The following is a 27,032-nucleotide window of genomic DNA, read 5'->3' on the forward strand; positions in this document are numbered from 1 at the left end:
TCTTGACAAGATTTACCTCTTTAGTATTTTCTTTATAAGTGGACAGAAATGGATAGTATTATAATGTATATATATATATATTTTTTTTTACAAAACAGCAACAAAACCGTTGTCCTCTAGAAGGCGCTGTGTGACATTATCAGTTTATCGATTTTCCCAATATCCATTCAAATTCTGATTATTAAGGATCCGTGGAAATAAGAGACTTTTTAGTGTCACAGCACAACTTGAGTTGAATTATTACGGTTCTGATTGTCTGGCTATGTAAAGTAATGTAATTAAATTATGTTTTTATCAATCGCTCCCTCCAATGGCTTTATTTAATTTTAATCATGTGTTGGATTACAAATTTAAGAATCAACATCGCATAAAAAATTAAGGTGAAGTATATTGTATTTAGCATTAAGGCAATGGTCTGAAACTCCAACCCTAAACTAACACACACCTGGTCCAGCTGATCATGTCATGATTCTGCCATCTAGTTCTTGTTGTTCTTTAATTCTTGAGGCAGGATCATGACAGAACCATGTTTTGTGTGCAAGCACATGGCCTTTGGTTTGGGCCATGTGCTTGTGTTGTCTCGTCCTCTGGCCCCGCCCCCTTGTTATCCTCGTTTTGTCATTATTGCTTTACCTGTCACCTGTTGTTATCATTAGTCTCTCTATTTAATCCCCTTGTGTTTGCTGTCTTGTGCCGGTTCATTGTGATTCTCAGTGTGTGTATCCTGTGATCCCATACCTGTGTGTTGACCCTCTTGTGAGTATCTAGTGAAGAACTCTGTCCTGTACAATCCTGATCTTGTTGCTGTTATTAGTTATTTGTCTAGTTACCTGTCAAGTCTTAGTCTAGTGTTGTTAGTCTTTGTTTTTGCCCTTCAGTCTGGTTTTACCCCATCGTGGGTTTTGTTTTTCCCTTTTTTGTCAAATAAACCTTGTGTGTTTTTGCAAACTGTCTGCAATTGGGTTCGTCCTTACAAAATCCTCACAGATCAAGGCTTTCAGGATCTCTAGAAACTCCAGAGCTGAGTTTGAGACCACTGACTATGATGACATCTGATGTATGATTCTGTTGAGCAGATATTTCAATAAGAAGTTTTTTGCCAAATCCTGTTCACTTTATTGTAAGTCGGATGAGTCTGATTACTGAGACTCTCACCTTTTGTCTTTGTTGGCTTTTGGAGGCCCTGTCCTATGCTGATGAGACTGGTGACACGAGTCTGGGTGGGTTACTTTAACTCTATTCATTCTATTTAACTGGACTTGATCAACAGCACATGCTCAGAATACATCCAAGTCTCCTGCTCTTCCCTTCTGAGTTTCCATCATGTCTTATTTCAACTGGTTTTGTTGGTAAATCACATGAATGCTTGTGTTCTTCTGTAATCTGCATTGGAAAGAGTGACAAGGAAAGCTTACCTGACTTGGCCATTTAAGAGTCATGTTTAATATCTTCATTTGTTTAACCATTTGTAATATTTGACTATTGTTATTACTGCATTTCCAAAGACATAGACTCACCTACTCTTCTCACTTCGCATTAAATGTGTCACATACAAGAACAAGTACAAAAACAGTGAAAATGATCATTTTCAGATTATTAGTAAACCGTTTTTAGTCATACGTTTAACCTGACGTTTAACCATAAGTTTAAGCTTCCTCTGTCTTCTTCTCAAGCTGATTTCTCAAGTTAACTGATTTTGGGTTTCAGACAAAACTCTGCTGGCTGGTTTTGGATAAAAAATTGAAAATAAACGGTTGAAAATAAAGGTTTGATGAGCCCCAGGGTTTCTTTACTCAGTTTTACAGAACTCTTCATGGCAAACATGTTCTATATAAGGAGAAATGTCTTGGTGTGCCACAAATTTAATTCCCCTCTTGTCTTCTTCGTTATTTTTTCTGCTCTAAAAGTGTCTGAGGCTAAGCTAAACTAAGCTGTTGGTCAGATTTGCCGCAGGAACTAGGAACTATTTTAGTTCTAGGAGCTCTTTTAGAGGAACTAATTGAGCTCCTACTTCAGAGTAGGGTCTAAACCAGCGCTATAGGAACTATCCGTGATGTTAGTGTACGCTGATTGGCCGAACGCACGCAAAACACCAGCACCCGCCATTTATAAAAAAAGGCTGTATAAACACACAGACTATAGCCTATATATTTACACCACAAACTAACTCTACGAACATGGAAAACAGTGATAGATGGACCTCTTAAACTTTACGCTGAGGAGAAAATCCAACGCAACTTTGAGGAGAACAATGCTCAGCTAGCAACACTGGACATCAACCACACGCCATACGCTACCAACTTTTCATTACTATCTACTTTCTATGTATAATAGTTCTATCTAATAACATATTAGACAGGACTGTTAGACAGATCGCATACTAATGAACACGGAGAATGTATTGTTTGTTTGCTTTCTCAGCGCCGTCAAAATAAAAGTCACAACAACAAGTTAAGTCACTTCAGAGTTCCTACTGGCGGTGCGAATGCAACCAGAAAACATTCCTAGGGGAACCATTAGTTCTCGGGGAAGGGGAACCATCCTGGTAGTTAGTTCCTAGAACTATCCAGTGCGAAAGCCCCTATAGATAGGACTATAAACCTGACAAGTCGAAAAGTGAAACCTCTAAAGTGAAACCCTTTTTATCCCTGATTAACTTTCTAACAGTGATTCTTTCGTAACAACTCGTCTAGACTATTGTAATTCACTTTATTTTGGTGTCTCTCAGTCTCCTCACTAGGACCGGTCACATAGCATGAGTCGGTCACCCCTATTTTATCCACACTGCACCTGTCAAATGTAGAATTGATTTTAAAATTGTAATTGTTTATAAAGCTCTCAAAAAATTGTCCCCTCAGTACCTGACCGATCTACCTTGCCCGTACTCTCCTATAGATCTCGGAGATCCAGTGATCACTGTCTACTCATTATGCCTAGATCCAGACTTAAAACATGAGGTGATCGAGGCCCCAAACTTCGTAACACTCTTCCTCTTTACATCAGATTAGCTCTCTTTGTTTCCACCTTCAAGTCTTGTTTAAAGACCTATTTATTCTCTTTGGATATTAATACTCCTTGATTTAGTAAAAAAAAGTCCCCGCCCCCTTTCCAAGATGGCTGCATGTCTTTCTGTCTGCTCTTTGTTTGCCCATTTTTAACTTTTTAAAAGGTTTAAGAGCACCTCTCACTGAAATAATCCAGACAGTGCCTTCATTTAACCTACCCTGTTATATTTGTAAGCTCTTGGCCTATTATTTGGTTTGAGGCCTATCTTCATACTACAACCCAGGGATCTGCTGCAGTGTGGCTGGTTTTCAGCCTAGATCTGTGACGGTTTCTTGAAACAGGATTTACAGCAAGATAACAACATCTATCTCCAGCTGCATTGTTGTTCGCCTCCAGCACACACTAAAGCCTATGCTATCTGGCTACAGCTATTCCGAGAGGTTCTCGGCCTATTACGAGAACCTCTCGGGACCCAGTCACGCCTGGGACCCAGAGCTGGATACCGCCACGGGCAAGGAGGAAGAGAGGGAGACGTGGAGGTGTACGGCAAAGGCTCAAAAGACTTGGTCACCGCAGAATCCCCCTTCCCTCTATAATGTTAGCAAATGTGCAGTCCCTACGCAATAAAGTGGATGAAGTCCAAGCACACGTGAGGTTTCTGGAGGAGTATCGGGACGCGTGCATCCTTGCCTTCACAGAAACATGGCTTAAAGAGCACGTCTCCCAGGAAGATATGGAAATTGATGGCTTTGGAGCACCCTTTCGTCTTGACAGAGACCCCTGACAGTAAGTCACTGGGCGGAGGTTTATGTTTATACATTAATAAACGCTGGTGCAGAACAGTCATCATTCGTGAGTCCTTATGTACACCAGACATTGAGCTTTTAGCGGTGTCGCTACGGCCATTCTATTTGCCGAGGGAATTTCCACAACTATTTGGGACTGTGGTTTATATTCATCTCAGGGGTAACGCTGACATCGCAACTCAAATCCTGACCAAAAAAGTGCAGAGTTTTCAAGCGCGAGCGCCGGATGCGCCGTTTTTTTTAATGGGAGATTTTAACCACTGTAAACCCGGGAAAGCGCTTGGTCGCTTTTTTCAATATGTCACTTGTCCGACTCGGCATTTCAAGTGTCTTGATCTTTGTTTTGGGACAGTTAAAGGAGCATATAAATCAGTCCTGAGAGCTCCTATTGGTGCGTCCGACCACAGTGTTGTTTATCTTGTTCCGACATACAAAACTGTCCTGAAGAGGAACAAGCCTGAGCGAACTCTGGTGCCGGTATGGTCGGATGAATCGGTGCAGGATCTACAAGAATGTTTTGCTGAGACCGACTGGGACGTTTTTAAGAATTCCTGCACGGATATAAATGAATTAACAGAAACGGTTTCTAGTTTTATTTCTTTCTGTGAAAATATGTTTGTCCCCAAGAAATCCCGTTTACTTTATGCTAATAATAAACAGTGGGTCTCAAAATCAGTCAAGAAACTGATTAATCAGAGGAATATTTATTTTAATCAAGGAGACACGCAACAATACAGGGAGCTCTCAAAGCAAGTTAAGAGAGAACTTGGCCAGTTGTAAACTCGCAAAGTTCGCTTACAAAGATAAAGTTGAAAACTTATTGAGTGTAGGTGATGCACGCCCTGCATGGGAAGGTGTGAAAAATATGATGCCAACAAAGAAGAGTGTAGTCTCACTTAATGGGATAAATGACTCACAACTTTCAAATGAATTTAATGTTTTTTTTTAATCGTTATGATGAGCATAATTTTAGTAAAGCGGTGTCTGTTTTTAAGGATAATGCTTGTACTCCCCCTAATGTTCACATCGATAAATGTGCTGTCATTAAAGCTTTTAGATCAGTCAAAGAGCGGAAAAGCCCTGGTCCTGATCACATTGGAGGACGACTTCTTAAAAACTGTGCTGTGCAGTTGGCGGACATCTTCACATACATCTTTCAACTATCACTGCAGTTGCACAGGGTCCCTCGTCTTTGGAAAGACTCTATCATTGTGCCAGTCCCAAAAATTAAAGCCCCAAAGCTACTGAATGACTTCCGACCTATAGCACTCACTTCTCTGGTGATGAAATCGTTTGAAAAACTGGTGAAGTCTGCCATAATGGACTATGTTCAGGACAGACTGGATCCTTTACAGTTTGCTTATAGACCAGGTCGAGGTGTGGATGATGCCACAGGAACACTTTTAAATTTGGTTTTTAAACATCTCGAAGGGGCAGGTTCTCTAGTCCGTTTGCTTTTTGTTGATTTTTCAGTTGATAAACTGAATCAAAACTTCAACATTGACCCAGGTTTGATCAGTTGGCTGATGGACTTCTTAACAGAGCGGCCTCAGCGAGTCAGGGTCAATGGGATCCAATCGGATGTTCTTTGGTCATCAACTGGATCTCCGCAGGGCTGTGTACTGTCGCCACTTTTATTTGTCCTATATACTAATGACTGTCAGAGCAGCTATCCAGGTCGTCATGTTGTTAAGTTTGCTGACGACTCTGTCATTGTTTCACTTCTAAGTCAGAAAGACTGTGAGCATGGTCCTGTTTTATCAGATTTTCTTGAGTGGTGTGGAACTGCCTTTCTAAACATTAATGTAAACAAAACTAAAGAAGTGTACATCAACTTTGGCAGGTCACCTGTGTCTCTTCCTCCTGCTCTTATCAAAAGCCAGGCTGTGGATCAGGTAGAGAACTACAAATACCTGGGGACAGTCATTGACAATAAGTTGCGCTTTGAGTCGCAGGTAGATGCTGTCTGCAAGAAGGCTCATCAACGCATGTACTTTTATCGGAAACTTAGAAATTTTAACCTGGATACTACTTTTATGAAAATGTTTTATTCCTGTTTTATTGAATCAATTTTTACTTTTTCATTTATCTGTTGGCACGGTTCTCTCTTGGAGAAGCAAAAGAACCGTCTTAATGATGTTGTCAAAGTGTGTAGTAAGATTGCTGGAATTGCCTTAAATGACCTAAGCGAGGTGTACAGGGTCAGATGTTTGAGGAAGGCTAAGGCTATTATTGCTGACCCATCTCATCCGTTGTGCCAAGAGTTTTTACTGCTTCCTTCCGGGCGCCGTTATAAAGTTCCACGGGGTAACACCAACAGGTTTAAGAAGTCCATGATCCCCAGAGCGATTAGTCTTTTAAATTAATGAGTGTATGAGTATATTTAATGTATTGTTTTAGAATGTGTTCTTTGTTTTGTGTCGATGGTAAGTTGTATGTGACTGCTGGCTGTAAACTAAATTGCCCCATGGGGGATAATAAAGCTTAACTCACTAACTAACTAACTAACTAACTAACTAACCTTTAAGCAAAACCTCGAAAATCACATAGTTGACTCTTGTTCCTGCTGACAATCATGAACCATATTTATACACATATATTTAAGCACTCTATTTCTTTTCTTTTTCCCCTTTGTTGTCTATCTTTTTTTAATTTAGTTGCTTTTTCTATGTGTTATGTGTTTGACTATGTGTACAGTATGTTCTTATTTATTCTTGTAGCCTCTTGGCAAGGTCATGTTTGTAAATGAGAAGTGGTTCTCAAACAGTTTACCTGGATAAATAAAGGTTAAAAAATATATATATTTTTATAAGTTTTTTTTTTTTTTTTCTGTTCTGTACAGCACTTTGGCCAGCCTTGGTTGTTTCTAAATGTGTTTTATAAATAAATATTGTATTGTATTGTACTGTATAAACTACACTCGGATTAGTTAACAAAGATGAAGGACACGTCGTGCGTTCATTATGGGGTGTGTGAAAAAGTAACCTGGAGTGCCTGTGTGAATAGATCGAGAAACTGCATATTTATTATCAATATTAAGTGATAACCTCAGATACGGGATATATATATATATATATATTAATTGTTGTTCATCACCACAGCAACCATTTGCTTGTCTACATTGAACTATTTGAAAGCTTGTGGCATATCACCGACTAAGGCTATAAAGATACTGATACAGGAACTGTACATTTCATTCATAATATTATATATTATATATATTCCCCTTCATTCCATTTCATATCAGTATCGTCCCTCATAACCTTAACGTGGCAATACTGTGTAGCAAATTTGGTGAGAATATTGCTATAATAATTGTATTAATAACTCTGCATTACATGATAGCTTCAAAGTTCTTAATTCCTATGAATTTGTTATCATACAATTTCGTTTTTATTTCTATAAATAAAAATATGTCCGTTGTTCTAGTTTTCTGAAAATAATTTTGATTCATTTACTTGTGGAGATTCAGGATATATTTGTTGGTGTGGATCGTAATGTCTAATTACATTCCGTGAAGCAAACTTCATGTTTTATTCATTTCTGATCCTGATCATTTTCTATAACGCAGAGGGCATATATTTATTCCAATGTGATTGACAGATGAGGAGCTATTGGCTTGTTGACCTCAAGAGAATTATAAATCCTTAGGTCTGATCTTTATCCATCAGTTTGAATGGCTTTTTTTTTTTTCTTCAATTATCACTTTGGGAATTACCATAATTTTTGAGCACACTCACAATATGACTTTGCAGTAAAAACACATAATATTTGTAAAGACGTGTGTCAATCTCCCATATAGCTAGTTTTGGTGCTTGAGACTGTTTGCCTTTCAGCTATATTTGTACTTTTGTTGTAGATTTTGTATCCTTGCTGTGAGTAATGAAAGAAAGAAAAGAACGAGTGAATCTTCCTCTATTGAGACCTGCTACAAAACCTCCTCAAAGGAATATTTTATGAATTTATTGATACTACAAATAACAATTATGACAGATCTACAAAGTATAAACCTTATACAAATGTGTTCACTTCATTGTTTACAAACGGATTGCCTGTCACCTCATCGCTCAAGCTAAAGTTGAGTTTTCAACATTAATGTCACTTACGTATTATTATTATTTACATAAACAAATACAAACACAAGAAATCTGTCCTCACACTTTTGAAAGTGCAACACTCTTAAAAATAAAGGTTTCAAAAGTTTTTTTTTCTCCTTTTTGCATTAACAAAAGAAAAACTGGGTTCCTCAAAAGAAACTTTCAGTTTTTCTCAGTGTGAAGAACATTATAATAATCTATATAGAATATTTGTTTACTATCCAAGATTGGATGTTAAAGGTTCTTCATGGGACCATCAACGCCAATAAAGAAACTCTATTTTTAAGTGTATCTGTGTTTTTGTAGTAATCTACCGACTAACTACAGTCGTAAAATGCATTTACACACATTGTAAAGAGCTTTGTGTTGTTTTGTTTTTTCCTGAGACACACTCCATATTTTAATTCCAACGCTATAAACACTTGACATCAGTCAGCAATCTTAAGTTAAAAACATTACAAACATTTGAAATGACATCTGAATATGACATACAATGCATTTCTATTACAATCAATTTAAAAAGGCAAATAGTAGTAAAATATCTCAGTCCATCCAGGAGATGTTAGCCATTTCAAACACGAGAGTTTAAGCAAATGTATGTTTTGCCACTAAGCATAAGATGTTTGGCAAGTCAACTAATTTAGGAACTCCTTTCTTGTAGATTAAGGTGCTAATTTCTATTCTATTACCTCGGCCTTCTCTGCTCCATTCCATTGGGCAGGAATCCCGCGATTATAGGAACTGGCCATATGAGGGCAGCGACGCTCCATATAATGATGACTAAAGTCATGAAACAAGCCACCAGAGTGGATTCGATGGGTTTGCGGTTGAGCCTCCAGCTTCGATCCCCCTTCAGGTCGTCCAAAGCGAAATCCACGCAGCAGAAATGCACGGAGTCGCCCGTCTGCGGACCCTCGGACCTGCCCCGTCTGAATCTCCGGTACCGGGACAGCCCGCATCCCACGCAGAGTCGGAACTCCTGCTGGCCGCCCGTGATGCCCAGGTGCTCGATGTACACCGGCGAGATCGCGCGGTTGAAGGCGGCGGAGAAGAACGCCTTGCCGTGGTTGTTGGTGGTGTACATGAGCACGTCGCACTGGAAGCCGAAGTTGCTGTCCCAGCGCGCCATGAGTTTGGTGGGGAGTCTCTCCACGCTCACGTTACACGTCGAGGAGGCTTCGGGCTCCTCCACGGATCTCTTCGAGTAGCCCACATCCACTTCCAGACTGGCCACGAACCTCCCGGAGGAGTTGACGGGCGGCAGCAGGAGGTCCTCGTCGCTCCAGCTGTGTGCGCAGCGGCCGGGAGCGCTTAGAGCCAGCAGGAGAGTGATGGAGATGCTCAGCATGGCAGACCGCGCGGTTCCTCCAGGCGCATGGTGGTCTCGCACTCGCTCTTTATTCCGTGGTGGTTGCCGAGCAGTCCGTCATGTATGCGCTCCATCAGTTACGCGTGTGTCCTGTGCGCTTCCGGAGAGCGCAGTGACCGAGCGCACGGTTGCGCGTCAGTGACAGTGAGTTCTGCTCCTTCACCTCACTGCTTGCTTCTGCTCGTCTACAGGGGTAGGAGGCTCCACATCACAGCAGAGACAACTTGTGCACTTCAGATGACAGTAGGCGATCACGTGGGTTCAGAAAGATCATTTCACACACTGAAGATTGACACTCTTTAACCCTCTGGTACTGTTTGCGTGTCAGTCAAAAATTACAGATTTCACTGAAATGATTGTAGTTCGACAATGTTTTTTATTTTATTTAATATTTTGTATTTCTAGGGGATTTTATGGTACTAAGTTAAAGGTTAAAATCCATTTATTCACTTTCTGAGCATGGACCATTTCCAACTTAAACTGTCATAAATCTTGAATGCTTTGGAGCAGACTGAAGTTTGGTCTCTTTTTAAAGACAACACTTGGCAGATTATTTCTGAAGCGAAAAAATATTTTTTTTAAAAGGGGAACTTTAAAAAAGTTATAAAATTGTACATTTTTGTAATGAAAAATACACGAAAATGCAATTTTACATTTTTATTTAATTGTGTTTTTATTTAGTTAGTTTTACTCTAAAGCTGTGAGAAAATCAAAGCCATAAATCTAAACAAGTTGTGTTTCAAATTTGAGGTTGATATCTCAAAAAATGAGCTTTCAGATTTTGTTTGTGCGCAATACCAAACGCTTCCACTAGATGAAATTTGTCTCCCATTCATTTCCAATGCGCTCATTTTTGACTGCAAACAGTAAAAGTGTGACTATTTATTTCAGAATGTGTGTGTGTGTGTGTGTGTGTGTGTCTGCACAGCACCTTTACCAAGCTCTGTACCATTCCAATAAATTAAGGAAAAAATATATATATACACTACCGTTCAAAAGTTTGGGGTCAGTGAGAATTTTATTTTTATTTTTTGGAGGAAAGAAATCAATACTTTTATTTATCAAGGAATAATTAATTTGATCGAAAGTGACAGTAAAGACATTTATAATGTTACAAAAGTCTTTTGAACTTCCTATTCATCAAAGAATCCAAAAAAAAAAAAAAACTGTACAGACCAACAACTGTTTCAACATTGATAATAATAATAAATGTTTCTTGAGCATCAAATCCTCATATTATACTGATTTGTGAAGGATCATTTGACACTGAAGACACTGACACTGGTGATGCTGAAAATTCAGCTTTGATCACAGGAATAAATTACACTTTACTATATATTCACACAGAAAACAGCTGATTTACACTGGAATAATATTTAATACTATAACTGATTTTTGTTGTATTTTTAATCAAATAAGCGCAGCCATGGTTAGCAGAAGAGAATTCTTTTAAAAGTATTTAAAATCATACCGACCCCAAACTTTTGAACGGTAGTGTATATATATATATGTATGACAGAAAAAAACCCAAAGGGGAACTTTTTACAGAGATGCCATGGATTTTGGTTCCCCAAATAATCTTTCTTTTAAAAGAACCATTTTGTTCTTAGTGTGAAGAACATTTTATAAAGAACCTTTTAGGGAATTGAAAGTTAGATGTTAAAAGTTCATAAAGGACCCATCAATGATAGTACATCTCAGAGTATTTTGCATGTTGGTTTCCAACAGCAACTGATTCTTATCTTATCTTTTATCAACTTATTTTTGTAATATCGGTTGAGTGATCAGTTTTTATTAAACACAATAAACGCACACTTAAATACATTCAGATAAAATAGGCTGAACTGTGTTGCAAGTTGCCACGTGTTGTAAATTCATATTTTTAAATATTTCTCTGCAAAAACAATGGTATCCTTTACATTTGTATTACATATTTGGTTTATTGTTTAATTGTTGCTGAAAATAGTGACTTTCAACGGTGAATTGTCTGACATATGACACAAAGAGGGGTCACAAAAGGTCAGCGTGCGTTAAATGACCCGTAACTATGAACTGGCAGAAATGTTCAATAGCTTTTTGTTGTGTTAAATAGACTTTAATATGTGCTGCTAAAATATATTAATTGGAATAAAAAAGTATGGTGACTGGCTCCAATTTCCCTAATATTTGGGTCAGGGACAAAAATGTGTTTTTTTATGTTTGATAATGTTTTCATGTTTTGATTAAATGACTTTAAAAATGTAATTTGGTGTAATCATATGATTTATTTGCATGTCTACAGGGGTCCTCTATCATTTCTTGTTTGATGGTTTTCATGAAAACAAAATGGTCTGTTAGTTATATCATAATTTCAAACAGAAGTTTGTTAATAGTTATTCTTTTTTTTTAAATCAATACAAATATCAAAAAATATCAGACTAAGTGTTCAAGGGTTTCAGCTTTATTGTTTTTGTCTTTTACAATACAAAAATATCGAAATTAATTTTAATAAGACTGCTGAAAAACAAGTTCAGACTGAGTACTGAAGTTTTACCAACATAAACCTTTGAATGAATGTTTGTATTGTATTAAATTAACACTTGTTTCGCATCATGTGACGCCTGCTTCAGACAGACTCATCCTGAGGGAACATCTCACCAAATATTCATATAGACCTGTCACGTGATGCATGAGTCACGTGAAGCTCAGCACTGATTCATTCACTTTACAATGAACTTCTTTACGATATGCTTATCATCAGATTCTGAAGTAAAGAATATTTGAATGATATTGTTACATTAATAGGAATTGTACAACGTGTTGTCTTTGCAAGATGACAAATATAAAGGCTAAATGCTTTTATATGAAAAACGCATGAGTATAGTTTTCTTTCGGGATGTTTAAATGGCTCGATTAGTGCTTGATGTGCTGATGTGATGGACACATTACCTCCAGTTGCAGCTGAAAGATGAACTCATGCTGGATTTTAAAGCAGAACGTCCTCTCACCTTGCCGATCCCTTTCCTTCACACCCTCCAAATTCCCAAATACTGGTCACGGAAATAAAAAATATGCTCCACACAATGTGGCAGTGAACAGAGGAAAATGTAAATGACTTTCTTGTTCATTAATTATGCTATAAAAATGTAAATTGCTCCGGTGCCAAAAATGCTAATGGGACCGAGATAAAAGCCTCCTTTGTCAAAGCAGAATGTATGAAAGATTCAGAATATTTCTTTTTAAAATCAGGAAAGAGAGAGAGATTCTGAGTTGCCTATTGGCTTTTTGAAGAACCCCACTTTCTGAAGAAAAAAAAGAAAACACACATTTACACTGTAATTAGGTATCGGCTGCTGTCAATTGTCTTGTTTTCCCCCCGCCGGTTCAAGTTCCTGTTTAGATTAGGCTCTAGATGTTTCATTGATTCCAGGTCTTGCATTTCCTTCACGCCGCTAAAGACAGATTGTTCCACTGTCCCGTCAACACACAGACACCAGAAAACCTCTGTCACCGTGTAGAGTCTGGTGTCTGTGGCACAGATCTCAAACACTGAAATGAGGAAATTAACAAAAAATAATCGTGATTTTAACGGTAAAAGACTGTAAAAATGCTACAGTGCAAAACTGTTAATTCGTTAACAGAAAGTTTCCATACTACATACGGTAAATAACTGTGATAGATCTAACGGTACATTTAATGTAATTTTACTGTAAAATAGCGTTAAATTTACAGTTTTTTTAAAGTGAAATAGAACAACTCATAGTATAATATACAGTGAAAAACCGTAAATTGACATTCCCACAATTCCCTGCGTGACACTTCACATTTTATGTATTTTTGTTGAAATAACTGTTTCCTCATAGTTTTCTTGTTTTTTTTTTCTAACCAGTTATGTACATTAGGGTTTTATGTTACATTTAATGTTGTTAAATTAATGTTTATTGCATTTTTATAATTTCATGTGTGTTACCATGATGGTGTTTAATGTTTGTGTGAATGACACTGTGCAGCTTCTTTATAAAGTATTAATCTTCTTGTGGAAGAATGCCTATGATGAGCTTTGATTCATGTTGTGCTGTGATGATTGTTGGTTGTCAGTGTATTACAGTGGTACAAAACAGATATCAATACTTCAATAGGTTGGTAAATTAACATTTTATCAGATAATGAAATACGGTTTATTACTGTAAATTTTAAGTTAAGTCTGTAAAACCAATAACGTTGCTACCGTATTTTTGACGGTAAAGTTCTGGCAACCACAGCTGCCGTTTTTTTACCGTAAAAATTACGGTTTTATTTTTTACAGTGTAGTGTTAAGGCTCCAATAAACTTTAAGCGAAATCAAAGAACAAACTGGTGTGACGTCATTAATATGGAGCCCCTAAAGGGACATGGTGATGGAAAAGTATGAGACGAAATGAAAAAAAATGTTTGCGTTCTTTCATGAAACTTAGTACGGAGCCCGTAAAGGGACCTTTACAAAAATAAAAACATACAGGCTTTCACATGCTCACGCGATAGTTTTCTATCTTTGCATTGGCTCAAACAAAAAAAAAAATTTTGTGAAGGCAAAAGTTTAGCGAGTGAACGCAAAATTTCTCAGGGGAAGGCAAAACTTTTGTGATTGAACTCGAATGCATTTTCTCCCCCTCCTATCTCATATTTTTTCCATCACCGTGTCTCATTTAGAACAAAATCAGGCCAAAACTAAGTTAATTTGGAATTATCAGCTGTATTTTCAAACAGCTTGCCAAAGTGAACCTTTCCTAAAAGTCACTCCGGCTGGTAAACACCATAGACAGTAAAAGAAATGGACACAGCGACCCCGTTGATTTCAACGGAGAGAGTTGAAGCCCAACATGGGCACTCACTTCCTGATAGCCAAGCGCACTGCGCCGGCTCAAACTGAGCTTGACGACGTAGTTGTCACGTGAGCAACCGTTCTGACCTTCTAGTAGCTGTGCCGGGACAAATCTGAATTGAAATCTGAAACAAATCTGTTGTTGAAATATTTTGTCCCGTTGCTTTTATGAACTCTCTATCTATGGGCTTCTCCCTTGACTTTATGCCTCCATGTCCACCCGATTGCCTCATAGACAGTAAGCGATTGCCTACGAGCTTCTACTTCTGTCTATACGGTAATTTCTCTACTGTGCGACAGAGCGTCCCGTGGTTATGACGCAATCGTTAGCCTATTTTTACAAGAATGGCTTCTACGGGGCCATAACGTAAGATACAAAGTAATGGAGCCTTTTATACATTGTCGTGTTTCTTTACAAATAATTAATGGACAAATGGAGTCTTTGGACGCCTCAGATGTAAAGTTATTCGCTGTCAAAGTGACGCCAAAATGAATGGGAGTCAATGGGATGCTAACAGCAGGTGATAGCCAGCTACAATGGCGGCCCCCGGAGGCAGCTTCAACTTCCGGCTGATGGATTACCCCCTTGGTAAACACCTCAAATCTAGCAGTGGCCCGTGGTGATGATGTAATATGTGGGTGTGGCTCAGAGGCTCCGCCTTCTTTCATTCGAAAATCTTCTCCGGTTCATTTCTTCCGCTCAGTCCGTCGAGGGAAGAACTTTTCTGGATCCGCCATCAAATTAATAAGTTTAATTATATCAAGTGCTGTGAGAAAAGGCTATAAATCTCCACCTCCAGCATCCTCACACTCATAGCCTACTAGCCGAGACTCTTCTTTATGTGTACAGATGTGTGTGTACAGATGTGTGTGTGTACAGATGTGTGTGTACAGATGTGTATGTGTGTGCAGATGTGTGTGTACAGATGTGTGTGTGCAGATGTGTGTGTACAGATGTGTGTGTGCAGATGTGTGTGTGCAGATGTGTGTGTGCAGATGTGTGTGTGTACAGATGTGTGTGTACAGATGTATGTGTGCAGATGTGTGTGTGTACAGATGTGTGTGTACAGATGTGTATGTACAGATGTGTGTGTGTAGATGTGTGTGTGTGTGCAGATGTGTGTGTGTGCAGATGTGTGTGCAGATGTGTGTGTACAGATGTGTGTGTGCAGATGTGTGTGTACAGATGTGTGTGTGTGCAGATGTGTGTGTGCAGATGTGTGTGTACAGATGTGTGTGTACAGATGTTTGTGTAGATGTGACGTAATGACACAAAGACATGCTCGAATCTCCCGCGGAAATCCACCAGTACCACTGGAGTTAAAAACATTATTACAAGCTTACCGTTGTGAATCAAACTACGGCAAGCAGAGAGTTTTGAACACTGGCTGGTTATGTATTAGCTCAATTTATTTTGGATAATTTTTAACCCAAAAAAGTTACGGATTGCAGCTTTAATTTAGCTACATCAAGTTAATCCAATTACCTGCTCCAAATATTCATAATTAATCATAAAAAGTTATTTAGCTGTTTACTTTTAGAATGTTTTCAACAGGTTTTGATTTTGACTCAGAATGTGTTAAAGTGAATAATAGTGAATAAAGTGAAGTGAGATGTTACTATTTTGTATTTTTTTTAACAAAAAGTTAACATCAAACTACATAGTCCGGAAAGCACCACAGAGTCAAATTTACTTCAGCGACATTCTTGGTTTTATTGTGCTTGATTATTTCGGTGCATGTTAAATAAAATAAAAAAAGTGGTTGTTTTAATCTTTTATTAAAATATAGAAACAACTTTTCTTCTGGCTGACATCACGAATCCTTCCGTTCTGGTATATGCAACTCCTTTTCCTGTTTTTCAAGCTTACACAAATCTGTCAATTTGACGAAATCAAGTCCCGCTCCACATCTTTTCTTGTTGAATATTGTTGCCGCACTGGAATTTCATGTTGCCCTTAATAAGGGCCACGAGAAATGATCTTAACACTGAATAAATGACATTCCTGACCTTTACTGGATGGTGTTGACTGAATAAAATGGCTAGACTCAGGGGTTGAGACACGCAATATGCAGCGCAGGACCAATTCCCTTGAGAATCCCAAATGATCCGGACGCTAATTAGTGATATTAATGAATGAGAAGCAGGAAGGGGGAAGAGCAGAGAGATGAGCCTGAGGCACACAGGGGAGGGACGGAGCTGTCAGCATGATAATCCACAGGAACAGGGATGGAAAACATCACAAACACACATAAGCTCTTCTGCACAGGGCATGTTTTGCGCAATTCTTCTTACATAGATGATGTGTTGGATGATGCTTTTAAAAATCTTAGGGCTTGGATTAGATATATCATGTAACCTTAACCTTCCATATGGACTCGGCTGCATGCATTGCTGACTTTTCCACTGCAATAAGCTTTCTTTGTTTCTAAAATCTGTGATTGTTAAAGGTGCAATGTGTAAACATTTTGAGTAGGCTATCTATTAACAGAAATGCAATATGACATCCATAACTATGTTTTCAGTGGTGTATAAAGAACTTACTTAATAAACCGCAATGCTTTTATTACCTTAGAATGAGACATTTATATCTACATAACCGCGGGAATCCCCTTCTATGAAGGTCCATATTGTGACGTCATGTTTCTACCGAAGCCGAACGCGAACACACAGCGCGTTTCGTCACTACCTTGAAAGAGAAGCAGCAGAAACGTAGAAGCCATAGACACCGTGAGTAGTGACTTTTCCCTTGTCAGTGGTGTAAATATAGTTGGATTGTTTCATGTAACTTAGTTCTTCTCCCTCGCTGTGTTATGGCTTTGCTATGTGGGGATAAATGTGCTGGTTACGTTCGTGAGACAGCTGATTAGTACTCTTGATGTAAAACAGTAACGTTACAGGAATCACCAACCCGTCGATCGCGATCGACAAATCGATCTTGGAAGCATTTTAACTCGATCGCGAAGAGTTTTCAAAATCAGAGAAAAAAAGCCTATTGTGTGTAGTAAGTGGTGTCTAGGGGATGCGGAGGCGCGCGCGCTGTTACAATCACGTCATTTCTGCCGCGCGCACCTTTGGGCTCATGCGGACGCGTCGAGTTTAAACAAGGCTTTACTCTTTAACCAGCTCAGCCACAGTAACAGCTCATATTAGCCAGCTAAACTTTTACTACCCTGTTAGAAAAAATATATAGTTGCATAGTTTCATGTGGTTCTTCTCCCTCGCTGTATTATGGGTTTGCTATGTGGGGAGAAATGTGCTGGTTAAGTTTGTGAGACAATCAGCTGATTACTATTATTATATTATATATTAAGACCCTTGATCCTCACCTGACTATGGCTTTGTAAACTTTATCCATGATGTGGTTTATAATGGACTGTGGTACAGAAACTTGGCTCATTCTGGCTATTCTCTGCTGACTCAGACAACGATATGTTTGTCCCGTTTTAGCCACCGTAGCTTCTTCGAAAGGGAGGGGTGAGCAGTGAGTCCTTAATGTAAACTCGCAACCGAACCGCTAGATGTCGCTAAAAAATACACACTGCACCTTTAAGCAAAAAACAATGACCATTCATAATCAAGTATTCCAGAGAGCTGCGTAAAATAGCTATTATAAAGGTAATGCTCAGCAGGTCTGAGTCTCAAGGTTCCATATTTTGTGATATTTGGAAAGAAATTTATTAATTTGTTATGGCAGAATGCACACAATTAAATTCAATGGAATGTATGTCACCCGGTGGCTATTTTGGGTATTACACCTAAACAAAATCTCATGGGAGCTTAAATTTTTGTGATATCAACTTCAAATTTGGAACACAACTTGGTTAGATATATGGCTTTGATTTTATAGTAATTTTATAGTAAAAAATATTTTATAAAATATACATTTTATATATATAAAAACATATTAAGTACAGTATATTTGAATTATTGTAAACTTAAACTTCCATAACTTTTTCATACTTTAATTTTTTGAAGTGCTTTCACTTCAGCAATAATCTGCTGAGTGTTTTCTTTTTAAAAAACGTAGGTTTATATTCCAAAGCATTCTTGAATTACAAGTTTAAATAGAGCATTTTAATGTCCATTCTCAAAAAGGGGGATGACAGTTAAGGGGTTAAGTACATTTTTTAAGTATTTTTTCTTTATGAGAGTATTTTTATTTTGGGAAACTTTTAATTCACTACATTACAAAGCACAATATTGTACTTTTTACTCCACTACATTTAATAATGCCAATTAATATTCATGTACCTTCCCCACTCAGCAGTTTCAAATGACATAAAACTAGTATGATTGTATTTCGTTCCTCTTTTGTTCACCCAACAAAATGAAAATGCTGTCATCATTTACTCATCCTCTTGTCTTTCCAAACCCGTAAGACCTTCGTTCATCTTCGAAACACAAATGAAAATATTTTTGATAAAGTCTGAGAGATTTCTGTCACTCCATTGACAGCTACGCAACTACCACTTTGACGCTTAAAAAATTATATAAAGAGATCGTAAAACTAATCCATGAATTGAGGGGTTTATTCCCATTCCCATGTCAAGCAGGTTCGGCTTGTGTTCACGGATCAATGTTTACATGTGAATAAAAGACTAAATTGAATAAGGCGATCGAGTCTCTTCAGAAAATTTGGACTAAACCATTCACCCACTAAACCAATTCATATGGATTCGTTTTATGATCTCTAATTAAAGGTGCAAAATGCAAGTCTCTGAGTTTTTGCAGAACTACGCCCCCTCTGGCGACAAGCGAAACTGCAACCAGAGTTGTGCACGCTCATGGACCACACGCATCTTTTATTGGATATGTTTTATGTTTCATGTTGTACTATTCTTCCGAACACAATTCCTAGTTTATGAAACTGTTCACTAACAATGGTAGTAAAACCAATTCTGATTGTACATGTATCTAGCTTACGCTAAAGCATTACACATTTTACGCATCGTCATTTGTTGTCATACATAGATTGGCCCTATCAAACATTAGAGACTGGGCTATATCTTACCGTTTTATCAAGAAAAAAGCCAACTGAGGATCCCGTTTGAGACCAAGAGCAGACTGGAGATCTCTCCATTTGTTGAATGCCTTCCCGAGGTTGACTCTCGTCTTACTCCGACGCCTGTCTGACTCCAATTTGGACCTTTTGGTGGCACTAGACAACATTTTTCTTTTCTTTACTTTACGTGGAGTTTGCGTTGGGGTTTGGAATGGACTACAAGCCGGTCTCTTTGAATCCATCTTCTACCTTTGACGCACGAGTTGTCTTCACTGATGCGGAGAATGGCGGCGCCGGCGAATACACAAATACACAATACTGTACAGGATTATAGAGGCAATCTCAGTGCGCAGAGAAGGGCTCATTCAGCCCATCAGGCAGTTCTTTAAGCATGTATAGGATAGAAAAACAGGTATTTTTAACATGAAAAGTTGCGCAATGCACCTTTAATAATTGTCTTTTTTTTTGGGTGAACTAACCTTTAACGCATTTTTAACACACCGATCAGAACTTTTTATGCTTTAATCCTCAATTAAATATCAAGATTTATTAAAAGCTTTTACTTGTCTTGAAAAAGGCGGTTGCTGCTGACAAGTGTCTAAATGTGACTACAGATATTAAACATCATCAGTAGAACAGGTAATCTCCTCTACTTAGTCGATTTCACAGCCTCTTTCACAGTTGTGTTTATAATAGCTTTCATGGAAAATGTTTTTAAATAAAGACCGAAAGAGTTGTCGAAACCTAACGGTAAGTGACGTTGAAGTCATGTGACTGTGGTGTAGTTCGTTTACGGTTGTTTTTAGGCTTCACAATCCAGTAATCTTGAACAAAATGTTTGAGAATCATAAACTTCAGCGCTCTATTCTGTTTACACAAATGCTAACTTATGCTGCTAAACTTAAAAGAGTTTCAGTTGGAAATTGTAGCTACAACGCCCTATCAAATCATATTTACTAGTGGGAAACTCAGAGATTATTTCGCGTGTGCCATAAGCTTTAAACATGGTAAATGACTGATACTATGACTGCTATTCTTAATGAGTTTTTCCCACAACAACAGATTCATCATAATGTCTGGATATTTACATATATGAATAGCCAGCATATGTGTGTTTTATACACAGAAAAAATAACCAATATTCCAGAATATAGTGAGGTGAATGTTTATGGTTGTCAACTAATGAGACTCTACATTTGATCCAAAATGAAATATCTTCAATACAACCCGAACCTTATCAAAAGACGACACACTCGCATGTAGCTATTGACGAATTGGATGAATTAGCCTATTCTTACGCCCGACGGTTAGGCTATGTTTAGCACCGTCCTTAATGCTGGCTTTTTTCTAAAAATAGGACAAATCACACAACATACATTTTCTCATGAGATCGAGATAATAAAATAGTGATCTGTCACTACAAGCACGCGCGGCTAAACAGGAGAAATAGAAGAGGAAAGTGAAGGAAATGAGGGAGGAAGATTTCGTGTGAGATTTGGACGAGCCCGAGGCACCGAGGGGACATCATTCATCAGAGGGAACGTCACACTGATGCCCAGGACCCTCGAGGACACCGCAGCGAGGAAATAGGATCAGGGAAATGGGCATTTCACATAGCCTAATTATAATTTCCAGTTCAACAGATCTTCATAACACTGAGGATCTAATCACATCTATCTGTGCATGTTGCTTCTATATTAAGTTATTGTATAACAGTATGGCGGTATTGTAATCACTGATGTTTGCTAACACAAACTTCACTACATTATTATTTTTTGTATGGGCTACTTCTAACCATGTGTAGTAGTAATAGTGGTTACCATTTAATTTAATATTCAACAATATTATTATATAGTTTCAATGACAGAGAGATAAATCTGTCCATACTACTGGAGCTGCCAGTTTGAAGTTTCAAATGATTATTAAACGTCACAAACTGTGCAAAAGCTGCAGCGCTTCCGGTGAATTCACTCACTCGTTTTCCTTCACTCCCTCAAGTGAACTATATTGGTGGAGTGTTGTAGGGAATAGTGAATGAGGGTGTAGGGGGCGATTTCGAACACAGCCCCTGAATCGCCTCTATTGTAGTCTTGAGTTTTCTTCCGGGAACGAATACGTCACAATATTCCTCATTTAAATAATTCATAAGCAGAATAAAGGGGTGCGGGGCCTGGTTGAGTTATAGTCCAGTCATTTTATGAAAAAAGGTTGAACAAATTGCAACAGAAGCAAACTCAACTGATTTTGCATCCTCAATATGTCCTGAGTAAGGGGAAAAAAAGCCCCGAAGAATCCCATTAGGGGAAAGTTGAGAAAAAGACCCAAATATATCCTATTCATACGCCTATTCATTCTTTGTCTTATTTATGCAAATTTGATTATGCACCATTTGCCAGAGGCGGACAGAGTACAGAGCTTTGTTACTTGAGTAAAAGTACAGATACCCCTTGCTAAATTTGACTCAAGTACAAGTAAAAGTACTACATTCAGATGTCTACTTAAGTAAAAGTACTGAAGTACTTGTTTTTAAAAGTACTTGAGTATCAAGAGTACAAGAGTAAATTTTCTAAATATTGCATTACTAATCTACTGCCACACTGTTTACATTTATGCACAGAAACGTCCTACATGGAGTTATGAAAAATGTTAATGTTAATACCTTGGAGAATGTAAAAGGAATTGAAAGTAAAATCAAGTCATTTTCATCTTTTTACCATGTTGCTTTATTTAATTTAATTAAAATTTTGGGGGGTCCCATCTTTAAATGCGGGGACAACACACACACACACACACACACACACACACACACACACACACCACATGTAAGGGTGGCGCTGCCAATAAAGCACCTAAAAGCTGTCACAAAGAAACGGCAAAAGGAATGATTATGAATATGTAAAATATAGCAAGGAGATTTTTTAATTGTTTATTAATAAACACTTGTTAATAAACAAGTGTTTTCTTTGTCAGTGTCGGCTAGATGAAGTTGACGATGCTGACTCGCGATCTTCAGTAGTGAACGCGCCAGAGAGAAATGCACATTTCATACGGATTACATAAGCAGAGAACAGTCTGTAGTCTGTTTTCTTTCGTTTTGAATTTTTCTGTTTAAAAGTAGACATGTCTGTGAGAGGCAAGTAGGCTACCTTATACACTCAGTTTCGGTTCATTTATGAGACGAGATCCAGTTCACGTGCCGGCGCCTCCATTTCTTATTTATCGTCTGCTATTTACTTCTTATTTATTAAACCCAGGCAATTGGTTGATGAAACGTTGATTAAAATTAAGATACAATTAATGCAAAACGAAATTCAGGTTAAAGAAAGGTTTTGTGTTTTCTGTTTAATGTCTCTGTGAAAGTTTTAAAGCATTTTTTATGCTGCTTTCAGAACGCTCACGTCCGTAACGGAGAACACGTCCATAACATAGTTTTTTCCTCATAAATGCAAACCCGAAAAATAAAATAAAACAAAATTAATATTTTATGTACTGTGGAGACTGAGCGCCAACCCTTCTTCATTCGCTGGGTAGTAGCCTACTTTGGTTTGCGCAGTGTAATTCACACAATCAGTAAAATATTTTGCCTCCTAAAGTTTTTTTTTTTAAGAAATCAGAAATCCCTCGTGGCTACGCCACTGCCACATTTGAACCTGACTGTGTTAAACACACCACATACTCAAGAACATCAAACCAAATGCTTGGCTTACATTAATGTGTAATATAAAATCTAACCATGGAGTTGATTTTGGTGGAAAGCTGAAAGTGATTGCTGATAGGCTGTCCCAATCAGTGGCGCCTGCACAATCCAATCACGTTTGAGAGGGAAACAACAAATTGAGGGTGTCCGAGATTTTTCTTTTTTTTTTACTTTTTTTTTTTTACTCGGGTACTCACGGTTATGGATAGAAATGTATTGGAGTAAAGAGTACAATATTTGCCTCTCAAATGTACTTGAGTAAAGTCATGAGTAGTACTCCCCAAAAATGATACTCGAGTAAAGTACAGATCCCTCAAAATTGTACTTAAGTACTGTACTCAAGTAAATGTACTCCGTTACTGTCCGGCTCTGCCATTTGCCCATGTTAACAAACAATTTAAAAAAACTTGTAATACATTTTTTGTTTGTCTTGATGTAAGTAATCAACTCAGTAACTTTCATGATGATATCTAAAGGTTACATTTTTTACCCTATTCACGTGAGAAAAAGAAAGAATAGGCGTATGAATAGCCTATATTTGGGTCTTTTTCAAAACTTTGCCCTAATGGGATTCTTCTCTGCTTTTTTTCCTTACTCAGGACATATTGAGGATACAAAATCAGTTGAGTTTGCTTCTGTTGCAATTTGTTCTTGGTTGAACCCCATTTTGGCTTAAAATGACTGGACTATTAGTTAGTAGCGTGTTGAAACTGGCGGTTATGGAAAGGGACGGGACATTTCCCGAACACACTCGAAGCGCTCGACCAATCACAACACACTGATCCAGCCGACCAATCAGAACACAGTGTGCTTTTCAGAAGGAGGGGCTTCATAGAAACAGAGCGTTACTGACAGACTGGGAAGAGAGGAGCCGCAACAATGGAGAATATGAGGAAAATAATGTGCTTTTTTTAACATTCAAGCATGAAAACCTGTTCTAGTAGTGCCCCAAAACAAAATCAAGACTTTAAAAAAGGGCACAACAGGTCAACCTTTATAAACAAAACAAATCTAATCATCAGTTGTAGTTTCACCGTTGGACTCTTTGGAGAGCACAGAGCCGTCGGGGGTGAAGTGACCTTACAGCACAGGATTCAATGCTCTGTTTCGTCTGGTGTGAAATGGAGCCTGTGTGTGATTCACTCCCGATTTCACAAATCTAAATGTTTCAGCTGTAAACAATCTGCTATTGAGAGATAAAAGGGTTGCTACGGTAACAGGGAAAAACATCCAACACTGAATTTTCATGCCTGGCAGCCGTGACAGAAAACTGTGTCACTCATGTTAATGCTTAAGTGTCCGTTTCAAAGATTCAGAACATTCAATATGTAACAACAATGATATAATAAAAAATACACAAATAAAAAATAGCCACAAGCAGCAATAAGTACTGACATAAGATATGAGATAAGGTGTGTGTGTTATTTTTAAACTGTCTATTATGTTCAATGTTTGTAGAGCTGAAACTATGAAACTAACACTTTAATAAATATATAATCAGTTCAAAAGGCTACAGAGCTTTAGTGTTTTTGAACATTAATAACATATAAAACTGCTTTCTGGTGTACAAAAACAAGCAGGTTATTGGTGCACTATGATTGCATGTTTTTTTTTAGCCAGCAAAAAGTGTAATCATATATTTGTACAGTACAAGTAATAATATAGTAACAATGCAATGCAAAAATACTGTATAAAACCCCAATAATACTAATAATGATTAATAATAATAAATTAAACAGTAATTAAAAAGTATTTTTTATAAATGACTTTATAACTGAAGGCTAAACCTAACTAAATTAATTAATGCATTAATATCTGACAATGATAACTGATGCCTGTGTTCATATTGTCACAAACTCCTAATTAAGCATTCATGGGATTTGATTGCCTACTTGTGTATCTGAATAATGTAAAATGCATTGATATGTTTGATTAACAGAAGGTCTGCTGTCACTTTAAGGCCTGACACACGATATTGACATATATTACGATATTGAATACCTACATTTTTATTATTGTTGTTTGGGTGTTTGTTTGTTTCTGCAAGATAATGTATGAAACTCTACGGTAACAGTGCATTATAAATATAAATATACATTTTATTATACATTTTCTTACAAATTTCATAATTTGTTTTTTTCAAATGTCTTATAAATTAAGACATTTTGTTAGAAAATCTATTACAAATTTCTTATAACTAACATCTGTTAACACCTTGTGAAATGAATGTGTACCGAATTTAGTGAAAATCAGCCACAAGGTGGCACTATAACAAGCAAATTTATGTTTTATTTAATAACTCCGCAACGGTTTGTGACGGAATCAAAGTTCAGATTTCTTCTTAATCCTTGCTTTAAGCCTGAACAATGGTACATCTAATTTGTATGATTATTTAAAAACTTTATCTTCCATTCTAATTCGTTAAAAAATATATAGGCTACTTTATCAAACTCCTCCTGAACCTTCACCATAACTTTGCACACGTGTGTGTATCTGGTATGACCCATTATGACTTTTATAGGCCTATCTATAACTTGTGTGCAAAATGTCCAAACTTCTCAAAACTTTGTACATATGGTATATGGAGAACGCGTCATTCATGAATGTATGATGCTCCGGAGGCTAACAGCGAATTCTAAGCTATACGCTGATTTCACGCAGCTGCCATTTTGAAATCGAAAGCGAGGCTCTGGTGGGAAGAGCTCAAATTATATCTTTACATTCATTTGAAATTGTCCTGTGACATCTTGATATGATATGCCATTCAAGTACATTTAAATGTTGAATGTGACACATATTATGATCAAACCCTAACTTTCAGGAAGATTCACGATAGACTTTGCTATAAAAACCACATCATAAGATAAAATTAAATTGAATCGATAATCATCAACACGGGCAACTGCTTAGATCCCGATGAGTGCGGCTCATGAGGAAGAGAAATTATAATATTATTATTATTGAGAAACTTAATAGGGCTACACAACTTCTTTATGATCATAGACTGTCAACAATCTGTCTTATGATTTATATGAATAGTCATTTGTGTGGAGGGTGGCAGTGGTTATTCTCTAATCAAATGAACTTGGCACATTTTTTAATGATCAATGATGCACACTAGATCACTGCCGGTCCGGACAACCCCCAAAATGCACCAATGTGCCCACAAAATGAACCAATGTGCCCACAAAATGACACCAATTCTTCTTTGTAACACAAACTAGACAGGCCTACTTTGAAGAACCGTTTTGGTGCCCATTCACTTCCATTGCATGGACAAAAACCACAGAGGTGTGTTCAAAACCTCATCAAGTTTCTCATTATTTTAAGTCATTATTATGAGAAATTCTCTCAATAATTAGATACTAAGTCTTAATTTGGAAAATTTCCTTTATTATGACTTACATAATCATACTTTTTCACTCAACTATGACGGAAACGGGCTTAAATATATGACTGAACTCTACTGTGTTTCTGTAAACTGCGCCATTGCCTCGCGCATTGAGATTTAAATAAAGTTTGCTCTATTTGAACAACATGGCGGCGCCCATGTAGCGGTGTGAATCTGTCAAATGTCAGTGTATCGTGTGTTGTTTATGCGTCACCAGAATGAAGCTTTGAATGGATTTATAATATAGACCACGCGGAAAGGATCGCAATATATCGGGACAGGTCCCGTTGTTCGTCGACGGTTGTCGTGTAAGTAGAACGTGATCCTTCAGTTATAAACATTTGACAGCTAATGTCTCCCTCGTGTGCTACTAGAAATTCTGGGATTATCACCGAAAAACTTGATACTTTTGTTAAGGATAATGTAAGGCTATAACACATTCAAATGCATTAGACCTGAGCTGGCGTGCCTCTTTTAACACTCATTATCTCACTGAAAATCGTGTTGTCTTTGGAGTCCAATATGACAATGATTCTTCCATATTGGAAGATGAGTAACCATAGCAACGCGACCATCTCCTTCACTTCTCTTCCACAAACACGAGGCCCTGAGTGTTTGTGTGTGTGTGAGAGTGTGTGTGTAAACCTGTGGGCGGCTGTCAGAGAGAAACTCTCGTCCTCAACATCTCGCCATGATTTCAAGAGCCTCATGTGCGTCACACAGATTCGCAGCTGTTTGATAACTGGGTGATTGAATGAAATATGAAAACTTATCTAAATGTCATATTTATATGTATACATACGTTTATAAATGTGGTTAAT

General features: G+C 37.7%; 2 protein-coding genes across 3 annotated transcripts in view; one reads left to right on the forward strand and one right to left on the reverse strand.

The window, feature by feature from the left end:
• Positions 1-8,541: 8,541 nt before the first annotated feature.
• On the reverse strand, positions 8,542-9,365 carry LOC130096572 (transmembrane protein 158). Its single transcript, XM_056263120.1, has one exon. The coding sequence runs from the start codon at positions 9,255-9,257 to the stop codon at positions 8,595-8,597; it is 663 nt and encodes a 220-aa protein (XP_056119095.1). The 5' UTR covers positions 9,258-9,365; the 3' UTR covers positions 8,542-8,594.
• Positions 9,366-26,348: 16,983 nt separating this feature from the next.
• The window catches only part of lars2 (leucyl-tRNA synthetase 2, mitochondrial), a 135,428-nt gene continuing 134,744 nt past the window's right edge, over positions 26,349-27,032 (forward strand). For both annotated transcript variants that reach the window (XM_056263113.1, XM_056263112.1), the window contains exon 1: positions 26,349-26,519. The gene's annotated coding sequence lies outside the window, so the exon portion shown is untranslated. The remainder of the gene's footprint in view (positions 26,520-27,032) is intronic.

The sequence above is a fragment of the Rhinichthys klamathensis genome, unplaced genomic scaffold, assembly GCF_029890125.1.
Source record: "Rhinichthys klamathensis goyatoka isolate OS25496 unplaced genomic scaffold, OSU_Roscu_1.1 h1tg000198l_1, whole genome shotgun sequence".
Lineage (NCBI taxonomy): Eukaryota > Metazoa > Chordata > Actinopteri > Cypriniformes > Leuciscidae > Rhinichthys > Rhinichthys klamathensis.

What these genes read in the sequence shown, in the direction of transcription:
- LOC130096572 (XM_056263120.1), bottom strand. Translation starts at nt 9,257, where the DNA reads ATGCTGAGCATCTCCATCACTCTCCTGCTGGCTCTAAGCGCTCCCGGC.